Source organism: Colossoma macropomum, unplaced genomic scaffold, assembly GCF_904425465.1.
Source record: "Colossoma macropomum unplaced genomic scaffold, Colossoma_macropomum, whole genome shotgun sequence".
Classification (NCBI taxonomy): domain Eukaryota; kingdom Metazoa; phylum Chordata; class Actinopteri; order Characiformes; family Serrasalmidae; genus Colossoma; species Colossoma macropomum.
Window position 1 is genome coordinate 8,249,217 of NW_023494799.1, and position 16,312 is coordinate 8,265,528.

The 16,312-nt window shown below is 39.5% G+C and overlaps 1 protein-coding gene and 1 long non-coding RNA gene across 4 annotated transcripts in view; one reads left to right on the plus strand and one right to left on the minus strand.

The window, feature by feature from the left end:
- Positions 1-16,312, minus strand: part of si:ch73-63e15.2 (protein strawberry notch homolog 2) — an 85,957-nt gene that overhangs the window by 33,267 nt on the left and 36,378 nt on the right. Inside the window, exons 1-2 of one of the 3 annotated variants that reach the window (XM_036586655.1) lie at positions 14,665-15,297; positions 13,116-13,215 (exon numbers count right to left, since the gene is read on the minus strand). In XM_036586655.1, the coding sequence (XP_036442548.1) occupies positions 13,116-13,187 (72 nt within the window). In that variant the 5' untranslated portion in view covers positions 13,188-13,215; positions 14,665-15,297. Of the gene's footprint in view, positions 1-2,051; positions 2,544-13,115; positions 13,216-14,664; positions 15,298-16,312 lie in introns of those variants that run through there. The other 2 variants (XM_036586654.1, XM_036586657.1) reach the window with 2 other exon arrangements.
- The window catches only part of LOC118819046, a 32,503-nt gene continuing 25,975 nt past the window's right edge, over positions 9,785-16,312 (plus strand). The window contains exons 1-4 of the long non-coding RNA XR_005008129.1: positions 9,785-9,991; positions 10,122-10,179; positions 12,998-13,159; positions 13,963-13,994. This is a non-coding gene — a long non-coding RNA (uncharacterized LOC118819046). The remainder of the gene's footprint in view (positions 9,992-10,121; positions 10,180-12,997; positions 13,160-13,962; positions 13,995-16,312) is intronic.

Genomic DNA, 16,312 nt, shown 5'->3' on the forward strand with positions numbered 1-16,312 from the left:
ACTGCCTGGATTCTCTACTGTTAGTTCAGATTTTGCTGGAGCAAAATCCTGGAGAGGATTTTTACATTCTGGACCTGAATGACCCGAATGAAAAAGAATGACAGAAGGATGTTCAAAGTGACAACTGAAAATAAAAGCCAAAATTAAAGAAAAGGTCCACAACAACAACAACAACAAAAAAAAAAAGAAAAATTAAGAAAGAAAGAAAGAAAGAAAGAAAGTAAAATGGTGCATCAGAGCTTCTGACAGGTTGATCAGGTTGATCCAGTTATTCTTAAAAGGTCTTTACAAGTGACAGAACACTAGAAAGAATAACAGAAAAAAGAAAAAGAATAAAAGAGGGAAGGATAGAAGGAAGAGAAAGGATACATAAAATATGCATTTTAAATCAGTTATTTAACAGGTGTAGCTAATCTAAAAAGGTGACAGAATGTTCAGCAGAACTGCAGAAATATTTTTTAGGTGACAGACAGAATGACAAAAAATGGAAAGACAAAATTAATGAACAGACAAATTAAGAAATAAAGAAAGAGAACAAAAGAAAGTTAAGAGAAGTAATAGCCTGTATTTTTAGCAGGCCGTTTGACCACCGGTGTCCGAGTGCATGTGCTCCTCACTGAGCCTTACATCACTCTCTTCCAGTAAGGCATGTGCCTTGCCTCAGCTTCAGGCCTAAAATAGACCTGTTTGCCCAGCCTTCTATCCACAGTTGCTCTGTTTCTGGAGAATCCCTCATATTCATCCTCCAAAACAGAGATTACCCCTCATATTCATCCTCCAAAACAGGGATTATACCCCTCATATTCATCCTCCAAAACAGAGATTACCCCTCATATTCATCCTCCAAAACAGAGATTACCCCTCATATTCATCCTCCAAAACGGAGATTACCCCTCATATTCATCCTCCAAAACGGAGATTACCCCTCATATTCATCCTCCAAAACAGAGATTACCCCTCATATTCATCCTCCAAAACAGGGATTATACCCCTCATATTCATCCTCCAAAACAGAGATTACCCCTCATATTCATCCTCCAAAACAGAGATTACCCCTCATATTCATCCTCCAAAACGGAGATTACCCCTCATATTCATCCTCCAAAACGGAGATTACCCCTCATATTCATCCTCCAAAACGGAGATTACCCCTCATATTCATCCTCCAAAACGGAGATTAAGAAAGAATAGCAGAGCACCTTACAACGCTGAACAGGTCTGTTCTAATCATCTTTCCAGTGATTTCTGATCTGGCATTATGGTACCTTTTGGAAAATGGGCTGCTTCTTCAAAATGCACTTGATTCTTCGTTAGAAGTGGATCCGTTCTGGATTCATAACACTACCATTAGGATTTGTTTGCGTTACCGGAGTTCGTTATGACTGATGTTGGACCATGCACAGTCAACAGCTTGCAAAACACTTTTGCATGAGAACTGCTGCATAAGCATTAGGTCATTTAAAAGGTTGCCATGCAAAGGACATAAAGACATGAAGTTGACATTCAAATCATTAAGATGGGTCGACTGCGCAGAATCCGAGAAGTGCCTGCGTCCACCTCTTACTGGAACCCAGAGTGGATTACGATTTGTCATGATTAGCAACACGCATAGACTTGAGAATCAATAGAGCTGGATATGATCCACGATAATTCTTTCTTTTTGAGGAAAATCCTCCTTCTGATTTTTGTACATAATGAAGGTACAGTTTGGCCGTTTATTGCTCAAGAAAAGGGAGACAGCGCGGCTATTGCATAGTAAAGGCAAGAAGGTGTTGACAAGGAAGTATGTGTCTTATATCACGTCAAGGAAATAACAACAAAAAAAACACCTGGAGAAAAACTAGAGCAGCCGGCAAGTTGCCAGTCACTTCCCTGAACAACATGGGAATATGACTCAAAAAAGCACTATGTTCATTCATCAACTGTTAATACAAGCTATCTACACAGCCAATTGTCTTTTAAAAAGAGCGTATAAGCACTGAGTGCCTTTAAAGTAAAGTATGAACTGGATCCAGCTCAGTTAAGCCAAAACTGTAAAACTGGACATCTACCTTGGGCAGTGGACGTCCCAGGTCTGCATAAAACTTAGTCCAAAACTGCATGAGCGACATGAGTCCAGCACTTCTCCAGGAACTCACTGCTGTTCACCTCCAGAAAACAACAGATCCATCCATGCGCTGGAGAGCAAACGCCGGCAACTTCACGGCCGCGGCATTCCAGAAGAGCGAGGGAGCAGAGAACGTAACTAAATAAATAAAACCACGGAGAAGGAGAAACAGAAGGACTGAGAGGGACCGAGGGAGAGAGAAAGAGAGGCCGGTCAACACTGCACTTCCACAGCTCCGCTCCAAAAACCAGTCCTCCTCGCACACAAACATACAAAACCACGTATACATGCACACACACAACAGGTAGGACCCAGGCTGGCGTAGGAGACGTCTCTGCCCTTCCTACTGCTTCAAGTCCTCCTAAACTTTCTCCTCTTTTACTAAAAGAGGAGTGACAGGTATCTGCCTTGCATATTCAGTCATATTGATTGTGGTTTAGTTCCTCAATGCTGAAGGTGGTAGGGAGGGGAGGGGAGGCGAGAGGGGGAGGAGGGGAGGAGCTTTCAGGAAATGATGCTTTTGTTGGTAAGTGACTAGAGTTACTGGCAGTCAGGCCCTCTTTACTGTACATGGTGTAACTCAACCGCATTTGTAGTGTAAACAGCGCAGCATGCAGGTTCTCTAGAGCACTGTGGCGGCTGGAGGGCCTCTGTTTAATGCTCGCAGATCGTTATTTAATGATTATTCTCTTTAGGCTAGTGGTTCCCTGCTGAGCGCATTATTTCAGTCGCTGCCCTTCTGTGTTCAGCCGCCACGTTTTCATTCATCACTTATGAATGGAGGAAAACGATCGAGACAATTAGTTTTACGCGGCTCGGGTGGCAAGAGGAGAAGTGAGTTAATGTGACCTGCTTGGAGGGCTGAAAAAGCACAGCAGATGTTCTCCAGAGAAAACAGAGAGCTACCATTATTACTGGATCAACTTCAAAGCTGTGATTTATGTATTTTAAAAAGCAGGCCTAAATTCTTGGTAATAGGCCGGGACATGCTCACACTGACAACAACAACATCATGCTTTTAAGACTGGGACAACTCCTCTTACTGAAGGAATAAACTATTTCCAATCACAAAACTCACCGACTGCAAGAACGCAATATCCAGTAACACAAAAAATGAAACTATATACAGTTTCTTTATGGTTTAGTCATCAAAAAAATCCTCCTATTTTGGATTTAATAGAAGAATGAAAGTGACAGGGAGGTTATACTTGACATATGCTTGTTATCTAAAATAATCAGCTGGTGTAGACAATATTTTCTGTACATCATTTTTTCTTCTTATATCTTCAATTGACTTTGTGTGGATGCATATTGTTGCATATTTACAATGTCATGCTTCAGATATTAGATTTTGTATGTTGTCCTTAAAGCAAGCAAGTGTCCAAATGCAGTATCGCACAACCTTTAGCAGGTCTACACTGGAAACTGATGGAGCTGTCCATCTGCGGTCTGGGGCATGTATTTAATAGCGTATTTAACGGGTTATGCTTTATTCCCAATTTTAACATCAGTAGTCTAAATAACATAGCTCATATAGTGTGATACTGCCCTGGTGTTGGGCAGCTTGGCTGTATCTGCTAACTTGTATTTGCTCGGTCTATCTAGCTAACTAGCTACACAAAACAAATGGTATTCACGTCTGACTTCCAGATCCCCCATTTTCCCTACTTCATGGAAGAGTTCCTCCTCTTCCATTTTGAGGCAGAGGCGACGCACCAAGCTGAAAATTGAAATGTGGCGTCCATCAAAAACGAACGTCGTATCATAACACACTGTGCTCAGCCACTCCAGCTAGAGCCAGAGTAGAACATGAGAATTTTGGTTCAGTCATTAACGCTCACTCATGTCGCTTGCTGTTAGGACATGGTGTTGCATGTATATTGTTGCTGCATATTTGAAGTGATATGTTTTAGATATTTGTTGTCAGTTTATACTGCTTTGTTTTGACACTCCCCTATAGATCATCCAGAGATGCTCAAATTGTTAACAAACTAACGAAACTTGATTATGAATCAAATCACCAAAATCAGCAGACAATTATGGTCCAAACCACCAAGCGACTCCATGGGCTTGTAATATTTATTTAACTTATTGTACACATTATTTATTATGTTTTATTTATATATTCAGTTATCCCATTTGTTTTATTGTCCCTGCCTTTCACCCTGTTTTTCCCTGATCAAAAATGATTAAACTAGGTAGGAAATACACACACATATTTATATATAAGTCCCCTTATTTATTTTACAACCCCATTTCCAAAAAAGTTGAAATGCTGTGCAAAATGTAAATAAAAACAAAATGCAATGATGTGCAAATCATTTCAACCCTTCATTTCAGTGAAAATAGGCAACAAAAAGCTGGTAAAGTTGTGTAATAAAACACCTAAGGTACATAATATCATTAAAAGATTCAGAGAATCTGGAGAAATCTCTGTATGCAAGGGACAAGGCCAAAAACCAGTATTTGCTGGCCGTGACCTTTGGGCCCTTAGGTGGCACTGCATTAAAAACAGACACAATGGTGGCCTCATGTGCTACAAGTTCATCGCTGCATTCACAAATGCAAGTTAAAACTCTAAAACACAAAGAAGAAACCATAAATAAACAGGATCCAGAAACACTGCCACCTTCTCTGGGCCCTAGCTCATTTAAAACGGATCGATGGGAAGTGGAAAAGTGTCCCGTGGTCTGACGAATCAACATTTGAAATTCTTTTTGGAAATCATGGACACTGTGTCCTCCGGGCTAAAGCTTGTTATCAGTGCACAGTTCAAAAGCCAGTATTCATGATGTTATAGGGATGCATTAGTGCACATGGCATGGGTGACGTGTACATCTGTGAAGGCAATATTAATGCTAAACAATATATACATATTTTGGCAACATATGCTGCCATCCAGACAACTCCTTTTTCAGGGAAGGCCTTGATAATTTCAGCAAGACAGTGTCAAACCACATTCTGTATGTATTACAACAGTATGGCTCCGTATTAAAAGAGTCCGGGTGCTAAACTGACCTGCCTGCAGTCCAGACCTGTCACCACTGATAACATACGGCGCATTATGAAACGAAAAATACGACAAAGGAGACCCCGAACTGCCGAGCGGCTGAAATCCTGTATCAAACAAGAACGAGAAAGCGTTTCACTTTCAGAACTACAGCAGTTGGTCTCCTCAGTTCCCAAACGCTTACGGAGTTTTGTTAAAAGAAGAGGTGATGAAACACAGTGGTAAAAATTCCCCCGTCCCAACTTTTTTGGAGTGTGTTGTTGGCATCAATTTCAAAATGGGTATATATTTTTCAAAAAAATACATTTTTTCAGTTTCAACATTTAAATTTTGTCTTTGTAATATTTGCCTTTAAAAAATACGGTTTACATGATTCGCACATCATTGCATCCTATTTTTATTTACATTCTACACAGCGTCATAACTTTTTTGGAAATGGGTTTGTAATTTCCAGTCACAAAACGGAAAGTCTCAAAAATAATTATTTCAGTATTTAGCGTGTCCACTCCTTACCTTACAGCTTCCATTCTTTTCAGGAGACTTTCAATTTTTCAAAGAAATCTGCAGTGATATTTTTCCACACCTCAAGTTCAGTCTTAGAAGTTGGTTGCATTTTCTCCTTTTCATGATCCAAGTAATCCCAAACATATTCAGTGATGCTGAGGTCTGGACTCTGGGGTGGACAGCCCATTATTCTAAGAACACCAGCACTTTCTTTGTTTGATTTGCAAATGTTCCTTTTTTGTCTATTTCCTTTTTTCAGTGAGGCCTTCTTTACAGCTACACATTCTTTCAGACCCACAGTGCCGAGTTGTCTTCTCACAGTGAAAGGACGGACAGAAACCCCTGTGGATGTTTTCAGATTTGAAGCAAGAGTGGAGCCTGATTTTAAGTTCTGTTTATACTATTGGGGCCGTGTTAGTGGTCTACCAGGCCTTGCATGGTTGTTAGGAGTCTGATTTCCTCTGTATCGTTTAATCATTTCTTCAGCGTATTTGGAAAATCCAAGTTTGGAAACTCCTGTTTTTTCATTTTTTTATTATTCGATAATAAATATTTACTTCTTTATTAAATGAGATGGGGGGTGGTCTCTGACTTCTGCACAGTTCTGTTTATATTTCTGTATATAAAACAAACAGGCCGATTCTCAGAAGAGCTCACTTAAAAAATGCATTATCTGTTTGGAGTCCTCCGGCTTGGTCTCTGCTATGACCCACTGATCAATGTCTACTGTGGCAATAAGTAGCCTATGACTGCTAGCATCGGAGACAGCGTGGCGTCTTGAGTGGTGTCATAGTTGGGAATCCACATGAATGAGTAGTCATTTGGCACTAATAGGATATCAGTAAAGATGATTCAACCGCCGCAGGCCTGTGGTACTTTCAATTAATTTTCCTTCATGTTGTGGATTGGCAAGCAATGGAGCAATGATGCTGTTACTGTTATGCACTATGCTGTGTCTTAATACATACTTCAGTTCTATTTATTGGAGATAATATAATCAAAAACATGCGGCTTTGTTTAAGAATATACCACTTTGTCCCTGAATGGAGGAAGAAGAAGATACAAAGAGTCCATCGGTATTCACAGAGCATTGGTGAGCTGACCTAGAGTGACCCAGGACCTGCTCATTCACAACCATGACAGAAAGCTTGAGAGAAAATTTGTAATGTATGTCTTGGAGGTACAGACTGTTCGTTTCTGTGTTCCACAGAAGTTTAGCCTACGCTAACCTAGCCTACGCTAACTTAAGCGACTGTACGGTTCCTCTGAAATTCTCTTTCTCATTTAGTGTCATCTCACTCCGCATTTGAATAAACACAAAACTTGCCCACATGCAAGGGTTAACAATGAAGAAATCAAATCATCAAAGGCATGTCAAAGACCTGGTGCTGCAGGGACATGCTCTACAAAATCTCTCTCTCTCTCTCTCTCTGTCTCTCTGTATATGTGTGTGTGTAGCATGCACAAGTGTTGAGGTCTCTGCGCGCTGCTCTTACTCTGTGGTTGCTCTGCGGTTTCACGTTCTCATTGCTCTCTAGTTCAGGTAGGTTGTATCCTCTTCCTGTTTAGCTAGCCACTAGCGAACATCACTATATTCTCCATATCATAGCCATAAGAACATGGGTGTAGGAGGGGAAACAAATCCCTCAGACAGTAAAGGAATCGTTACCAGTGACCTCAAGCTCAATTTAGCTTCAGCTACAGTGAAATGTACTCATTCCATTACTTCAGTGGCCCCATACTGACAGCAACAGCCAGAGGTTTGATTCAGTCCTGATTCTTTTGAAAGCAATAGCTTGATCAAACATGCTAATGTGGCTAACAATGAATGGTAGTTAGTAGACCTATTCAATTTTATTCTTTTTAGCAACATTAGCATTTGAGCAATTCATTACTTTTAGCATTAGAACAAGACAGCTTGACCAATCACGTTAATATGACTAGGAAGGCACCAATATGACAACTGGGGACCAACATCCGTTATTTCTCTTGTGCATATCTGCCGATGACGATTCATAAACATTATACGTTAAATGTAGAAACTGGAACTAACTGAGACTAAAATGCAAACATTTTATCACAGTAAGCCTCAAAAACTCTGCTATTCCAGAGTATAATAAATATGTCATCAAATATCTGTTTGAAATCTGTCAAATATAAACATCCATTTTTCCATCTATTTTTAATAAACAAATTTCTGCCAATATCAATATTACTCTGATATTACCATGCATACCTAAATATGACTAACAGTGTTGTGAAGTTAACAGATCGCAGTTCTTATTAGCATAAAGCTAATTAGCATAAGCATAAGCATATTTGGGGCTGTTTATTTTCATTCATTTTTAGTAAGATTAGCGTTAAAGCAAGAGTGTGAAGTAGAAGTCTGCACTCCAGCTGATTCCCGCTGGAATGCGTTGTGGTACTAATTTTTATTGTTGTGTGCAGGACCGGGCAGCAAACCAGCCCACTGCAGGCGGGAGCAGGCCGAAGTACGCAAGAAGAGAAATCTCCCAAATTAACGAACAGCCTAAATAAAGTAGAACGGTCACGAATTCAGACATATCATATAAACAGTATAAAAGGATAACAGTAAAATAATTAAAACGAATAAAGTCATTTTAAATAGTGCTAAGCAACCGTTCATGTGAACAACACGCAAATTCTTGTAGACTCCAGAGACGACGGAGCCTTCAGTCTGACGGCCACAGCTGCCGAGTCCAACAAAACACCAAAATAACTGTTCTGTGGTTTAATTCCTGCTTTGTGTTCACTGGGAATAAATGGCGTTTGGTGAGGTCACTTCACAGTGAGCCCGATGACCATGACTGCTGCGTTGTTTCAGCAGAGGATAATCTATTTGTGAATAGACTGTGTCAGATATTGGATGTCAGTTTGCCTCAATGGAACTGCGTGGGCGGGACCGGGCCAAAATGTTTCGGTTGCGGGAGGGAGCGGCACAAATGATTCCGATTTTCTGCGGGAGTGGGATGAAATCCTGCAGGTGTGGGACTGGAAAAAACAGTTCCACACAGACCTCTAGTGTGAAGTTTGATTCAGTCCAGATTGTGTAGGAATAGCTTGAGCAAACTACTGTGACTAAAGGCCTTTACACACCAAGTGTATAAGTAGGACATCAATAAATGAACTAGAACACGTGTATAACTGATGGTATCTTGCAAATCAAATCACCAAATACGTTTTTTTTTCAGAAGGCGACAACGCAACTTTATTTTATTCGCTCTCTTGTTAGATTCTTGCTAACTTTTGCAAGCGACATGAAGTCACTCAACTATCACTGTTGTTTCTGAGGTTGACATGGTGACAACCAAGACCGTTTGGCAGTGTCGGCAGCTACTACAACAAACATTAAAAGGATTTGTTTGTTTTCCACTTCGTCACATGTGGAATTTCCAGAACAAGCTCAAACTGAGCTACGGTTGTCCAAACTGTAAGTGAGAACACTTTGAAAGTTTCAGCTACTGACTGAGGTGGTGAAGTTCTTCGTTTTCCTTTCGCTTTCCCAAAACAGAACGTAGCCCGTCCAATTTAACTTGTGACGGTAGGTTCACTTAATGCCGCTTTTGGCAGATCTATTCTTTTAGCCATCAATATTGCCAACAATCAAATGTATAAATCGAATGCAACCAAATGTAAAGGCCATGAGCTCAGTGGGGTCCCTTTCTTTTTCTTTAACTATGCAGAAGTCTCAACAATGCACCTTATACGAGCAGATAGTTACAAGGTTCAGATCCACCAGACTGCTGCATTTTCTCCTTTAGAACAAGCTGGGACCAGTGATTTATCAACCATCAACAAGAAGACTCTTGTTTTCAAATGTCATTAAACTTTATCATTAACTGCCTTACAATATTAAATACACGGAGGCAACAACTGAAAATTGATAAGGGAGAAAAAAGCTGCTTTTGCTATTGATACAAACTGAACAGCTAAAACCAGCTTTGTGCTGGAATCGGCTGTAAGAGCAGAACAGCACTTTGGTTTTCTTGTCTTGATTTTGCCTCTTCAGATGAACATCCTGTACACAACAACACCTCTGTTTCTAAACAATATGAGGAAGTCCTGCACTTCACACTGTCAAAAGCCGTAAACAACACGAGTGAAAACATTACATAACTACATTGACCAAGTCCACTGACATCAGTTCACTGCCTGGACAGTTCTCTCTCAGAGATGCTTCTGAAACGGGGGGAACATTTGCAAAATCACTACACGATCACGCAGCACTGCAAACATGCTGAAGTTTCATCTGCCTGGGCATACAGGCCTGCTCTGATTGTTTATGAACGTCTGCGTGAGTCTTGTGAGGAAGATGGCAGGGCAGTGTGATCTTCCTTCTGGTCAACATGGTGAGTGTTAGTCACGGGTCAATCATGACTTCATTTTCTCAGAGGGTTTTTTTCAGAAGGAGTCTTTTATTTTCCAGCAGCCTAAAAGCTGATATATTTTCTGACTAAGATTTCTCACTCTCTCCTTTAGGAACATGTTACTTGGATCTTCAAGAAGCAAAAGAAATTTACTTTAAGCAGAAAGAAAGGTAACTGTTTAAAAATCTATCAGTTATTGAAAACATATTTAGACCAACTCAGATCACACATTAGATCTATTTAAATGTACTCACAGGCAGTTCTGAGGATGTCAAGAACATCTATTTCTCATTGTTTTCATGACTAACATTCTCATCTTAAAGCAGGTTGGAATTTGGCTACGTAGCCAGAGGACTGTCTCCAGTGACAATACCACATTCATACATTCATAATAACAATTCATAACAATGCATGAATATAGTATGGTATTTATCATTCTAGTGCTTGAAGCCACCGGCAGGGCCGTCGCACTGGGGCCAGAAAAAAAAAATAAAGAAGTAATTTTCTAGGTAATTTTTATATAGGTTGGGGACACATTCCTTTTTTTGCCTTGGGGCCCATAAGATTCTAGCCTCTCCTTGCAGGTTGAACAGTAAATAGGTGGCAGGGATTAGGCAGAACTTTTAAATATTCAAATAGTTACGAAAGGTTAAAAAATCCAATCGCAAATTAGGACTTTTTATATGAAAATTAGCTTGTCTATTCTTATAAGAACCAGAGAGGTCTGAACTCTACACTCCACCAAAGGGCAGTCAAGACCCCGTGTCTAGGATCGTATTTGTTTAGTCCAAAAGAGGAAGCAAAGAAAGACTACTGCAGCCGACTAAAGGCTACTACACACCGGCTGAGAAGTGCCGCACTGCACAGGGTCAGGTAGAGGGTCTCTGGTGCTGGATAGCAGATAATAAGTGCAGCCACAGCACATGGATAAGTGCAGAAACGTGCCAATAAATAACAAGCTCAAGCTCACATATATATGTTTTTGATGGAATAAAACGTTCAACATCATTTAGTGAATTTATCAGGTTTGGTATGAGCTAACTAACTCTTCATTAAGTTTTCACTGTTTTCCAGCTGAAAGCTTTGATGTGAAATACAGTGTACTTTAGGTTAGCAACTTTAGCAGAAGTGAAAAATTAAAATTTGTCTTTGAATAATTTCAAAAAGCGGCTGAAAATTCTTTGGTAGACTCTTTCACACTCTCCTACAGAGCCATGAAGGATTAGACTGGTCTTTTACTGAGCCTCTAATGACCAGAGCACGCTGAGCCAACAAACACCAACATTCTTTAGTACTGGTAATATGATATTTAGTCAGCTGCCCCACTAGTTAAGCTATACAAGACAGTGGAAGCTCTGATTGGCCGAGAGGTACCTGACTGCAGCAAAGTATTGCCAACAAATGGCATTTGAGCACTCATCCTCACATATTATTGCACAGGCGTTTCACAGCAACAACACTGGCCGGGTCTTTTTACAATTATAATAATAATCATCGCGAACTCCATAAAATAAACCAACTAAACCAAAATCCTTATACGTCTGACCATCTTCATCATCAGAGACATAATGATATTTTTGCATACTGATGAACAAAACATGTAAGAAGCACATCACAGTGGTGTAACAAGAGAGTTCTGACCAGTCTGAACAGCGTTCTGATGGAGGTGGTCCTTTTCGGGTCACTTTTTTACTTCTTTGTTGCGCCAATCAAGTGAAAACAGCGGAGGTCAAGAATATAACTGACTTATTACTTACAGAGAGCATTACCACAGTAGCAGTGGCGACAGCTCTGGTTTTGCTGCTGTCAATGTTTTAACTTTCACATTTCTAAATAGTATGATGTCCTTTTCCTTTTCTGGAAAATAAGCAATTGACTCCTCAAGTTTCACGTGATTGGTTGTTCAACATAAACGTCACGTTTGGGGTCATTTGTTTCTTTTGTTAGGTTTAGTAATAATAATAATGCTAATAATAATAATAATAATAATAGTTTTGTGAAGCTGAAACTTAGTCAGGAACCCTGACTTAGTTGAACATGCTTCATGAGACAGGCCTCGGGTGTCCGTTGTGTCTTTGATCTCATGTGAAGTGAAGTCACCTGCTCTCTGGGGTGGACAGAGATTATCATTTAATCATAATTAAACTGCTTAAACCCTTGCAAAGGATTTTTTCTGAAAAACAGATCTACTAATAAAGCTAATGGGCATGACCATGAGTTTGCTTGTGACCAACATCAGGTTTGACACCCGGTGCTGACATGTGAAGTCATCTCACTACATTAGTGTAAGATGTAATGGTGTTGCGGTGCACGATGTTAGTGTAGAAGAGTAGAGCCTGTTACTGCAGCAAAAGGTGTCAAACTCCATGGTAATACCCGATTTCAGGAGAAATGAGATTAGAGGGTGTCCACACACTTTTGCACAAGCAACCTACAAACCAGCAAGATGAATGCCCGTGTTAATGTGTAGGACAGTGGAATCAATGAAGAAAATTCAAACGAAACGTTCAGAAGACTAAGCTACCACTGTAGAACAAAAGTAGACAGGCAGACTATTCTAATATCCTAATCTGGAAAAGTAGGGACATTTCTAGGGTGCAGAAGGCAAGGTCGGATGCGCTCAGCAAAAGAATGAGGAAACTTATCTATACAGAAAGAAACAGAAAGCAAAAGAGATGGTGACTTTTAAATGCCATTTATTCAGCCACTTTGAACTGAAAAGAAAGTACACAGCTAGTCTGCGGTCAAGCATTCGGTTGGTCCTTACAGCAAAACATGAACAATCCAGGTGAACAGCCACATCATTCTGGAGAAAACGGAAGCATAATTTTCGACAGACCTTTTACAGACAAACTCACAGAGTCAAACCCTTCACTGTCACACTGCAGGTGCATTCAACTTTTACCAGATCAAGAGAAAGATAAAGGACAAAAGAGAACCTTCAAAAGCTCCTCACAGTTACAGTGGCTAATCCACGGGTTTTTGCAGCAACTTTACAGGTGAGGCTCTAATCACATGCATGCAGACACCTGAGGAGGATCAAAGCCACCTGGCTCTTCACCAGCTCAGATCGAGCACTCCCACTGAGTAAACAGCCAATGCTTACCTGAGGGAAATCTGCACTGCTCAAGAACTCGAGTTCAGGCAAAGGTAAACTGCTGAAAACATCCATGTGCATCTCTGAAGTGCCGTTGGAGTGGAGCTGCCTGGGAGACAAAGTACAGACATATATATCAGGTGATGGGTGGCTGGGTGGACAGTAATAGTGATAGTAAAAGAGAAACCTGGTGAGCTACAATAAGAAACAAAGTGGGAGTGACAAAAAAGGGAGGAGCGGAAATTTCCCTTTTTATCAATCCACCGTCAAAATGTCAGTGTTTATTATACTGATTCACAACATGAGCCTAAAAATAGGTGACCCCAATGGTCGTTATACAGAGAGAGAACAAAATAACAGGAGACGAATGACATTTCAGAAATGTCAATACCTGAAATGCAGATGTGTCAGAATGTCAAATATTGGGCTGTCTCTATCAATTATATTAGTAATCGAGTAATATAGTGATTATTTTAAAATTAAGCAATCATATATACAATTTATAATGGCCAACATTTAATTTCACTTTATATACATGCAGTTCACAACTACAAACATATGTGCATTTGAGAGATCTTCCTGGTGTGGGTTTCCTCTTTTTCACAAGAGCAACTCAAATGCTAATAGCTCCCACTTGTGGAGGTTGTTCAGACTGATAAATACTGCCTTTATAATGTCCTATGAATGCTGTGTTTATCAATCAAACTGCAAACGAATCACTAAATTGATTATTAAAGAATGTAAATTTTAATCAATTAAATTTTACAGCCTTTGTAAAATATACTACCATCTTCCATCATTGTAAGGGAAACATTTTGAGTCTATTAACCCATATTTTGTATTTGTTTTGTTATAGATCCCAAATGAAAGCACAGGGCTGTCCTACCAGTAAGTGACCTAATCCCCACTCTCACTCAATAAGAGAACATATTTTCATTCTATATATAATTTTTTTAGCTTCCTTTTAAAATTGTATATATAAAAATAATATTAGAAAATACATTTTAAAAACCCACCTACCTTCCTTATTTGTATACTGTTTTGTACATCTGACCCTTGGCTCACAACAAACATTGCATACTGGCCCCCAAGACAAGTTTGGGCACCCCTGCCTTAGCATTAACATCACTGTTGTTTCACTGGTAAAACTCCCTTGGTGCCAGTTTTTAATTCAAACATCTTGATACAGGAAACGGTAGCTACACTGTGCCACGAGCCAGAGAGCGCTTTGTGACACATTTCCATGACGTGCTGTATGAACTCTATGACCAGTCACAGAGCATCTTTATGAGTGATCTGAACATTCAATCACAGGGTTCCCAAAGTATAATAAATAGCTATTTTAACAAAAAACACACATTCCTGTTTCAAACCATATTTCACAGCTTTGTTTTGCCTAATTTGTCATAAGATTAAGTACTATTATTAGTGTTTTGGCCATGCTGGGTAGCCCACTCGGTACATATCAAAATAAAATAGTAAGGAGCAGGAAACACACATGACCAAGTTCATAAGTTCATTAGAAGTAGTAATAATAAAATAAAAAACAAGTCCTTACCTTTAAATGTGCCTAAATCTAGAGAGACTCTTCTAGCTGTAGCTCTAGCTCAGTACAGCAGTTACATTAATTCACTACCTATCGAGTCATCCTCGCGTCATGTGACACTCACTTTCAGTTCTCTCTCTTCAGCCACTCCCGACTGGGAAATCACCAGCGTGTATTTAAGGAAGTTTTATTCTTACTCCTGCTCTTCTATTGTTGTCCCTATCAGCAATGCCTTTTAAATCATCCATTAAAGAAACAAAAACCAAGCAGAGAAAAGAGAAACAAGCTGAAATTTCACACTACAGAACGCTACTTAGTATGAGTGATTTCAAAACGTAAACCACTACAGTGGGCTTAGTTTCTGTTTGACCACATACGTACACACACACACAGAGGATGAGTAATCAACCTGTTATTAAGAAATTCATCGGTACTCTTGAAATGAAAACAAAAAGTACGAAAAAAAGATCACAAAATAAACATACATTACAGCAACCAAAAAGAAAAAACCCTAATCTCAGAAAAATCTTCACAAAGTTTCAAAAGATCTTCAGGCTACGAGTGGAACACGAGTAAACATCCTATTAGTCTTTCTTCAGAAGTCAGATGTAGGAACCTCCTCACCCACAGGCATCACTTAGCCAACAGTGAAGGTCACAGACAGAGACCCCACCCCCCCAGGTTCTATTACAATATTACTGCCTATTCAAGGCGCTGCCGTTTTCAAATACTGCATTAACATCAATTCAAATACAGTGGACTAGTGCTTAAAATGAATTAATATGCTGTTCAGTATCAACGAAGATTTTTTACTCATGATATTTAAACACTTACTCCAGATAGAGTTACGGTATGATCTAATTTTAGTATATGTGCTGCCATAGCAAACAATCAATAAAGATGAAATAAAGAAAATGAACTAATTTTATACAACATTACATAAATAAATGAGAACAGTGATTTTTCTATCTTCATGAACAAAACATTTTTTATGATAGGATGCGAGGTCATATGTATATGTCCCATGTATATACATAAATATATATATATATACATATATAAACACCTACACGTAATGTCACATATGCATTGATATATGTAAGTATGTACATGTAATAATAATACACAGTCGTATGCAAACGTTTGAACACCCCCAGTCAAAGTGCATGTTTGGTAGATTTTTTTTTTTAAGTGAAAATAAGGCCCAATCCCATTTCACCCCTCGCCCCACTTAGCCCTTAGCCCTCTGTTTTGCGCGTTCACGTCTAGGGTAAGGGTGTCCTAATTTTAGTTGAGATAGAGGGGTAGGGTGAAGTGTTAGGGCTACATCGCCCCCCAAACTGAGGTTTTTCAGAGACTCCAAAGTGAGTTTTTTAGAAAAACCGGCAAGATGGCTGCGCGAGCGACCAAAGAAACCCACGAATGTGAGAATTTTCTCCGTTAAAAAATTACAATAACTATTGTATTGTCTTAGTTTCATGTCGTTTCAATGTATTATGGTTGTTTTCTTCATAACAAGCACAAAAAAATTGCTAATAGCATGCTAATGTCTCGGAAGCTAGCTAACTTTCCTGTTCCACCTTAAATAGTCCAGCAGTTCTGACGCCAAAAGCTATGAATTTAAATACTTGGGTTCAACATTTCACATATTGCTGCACTA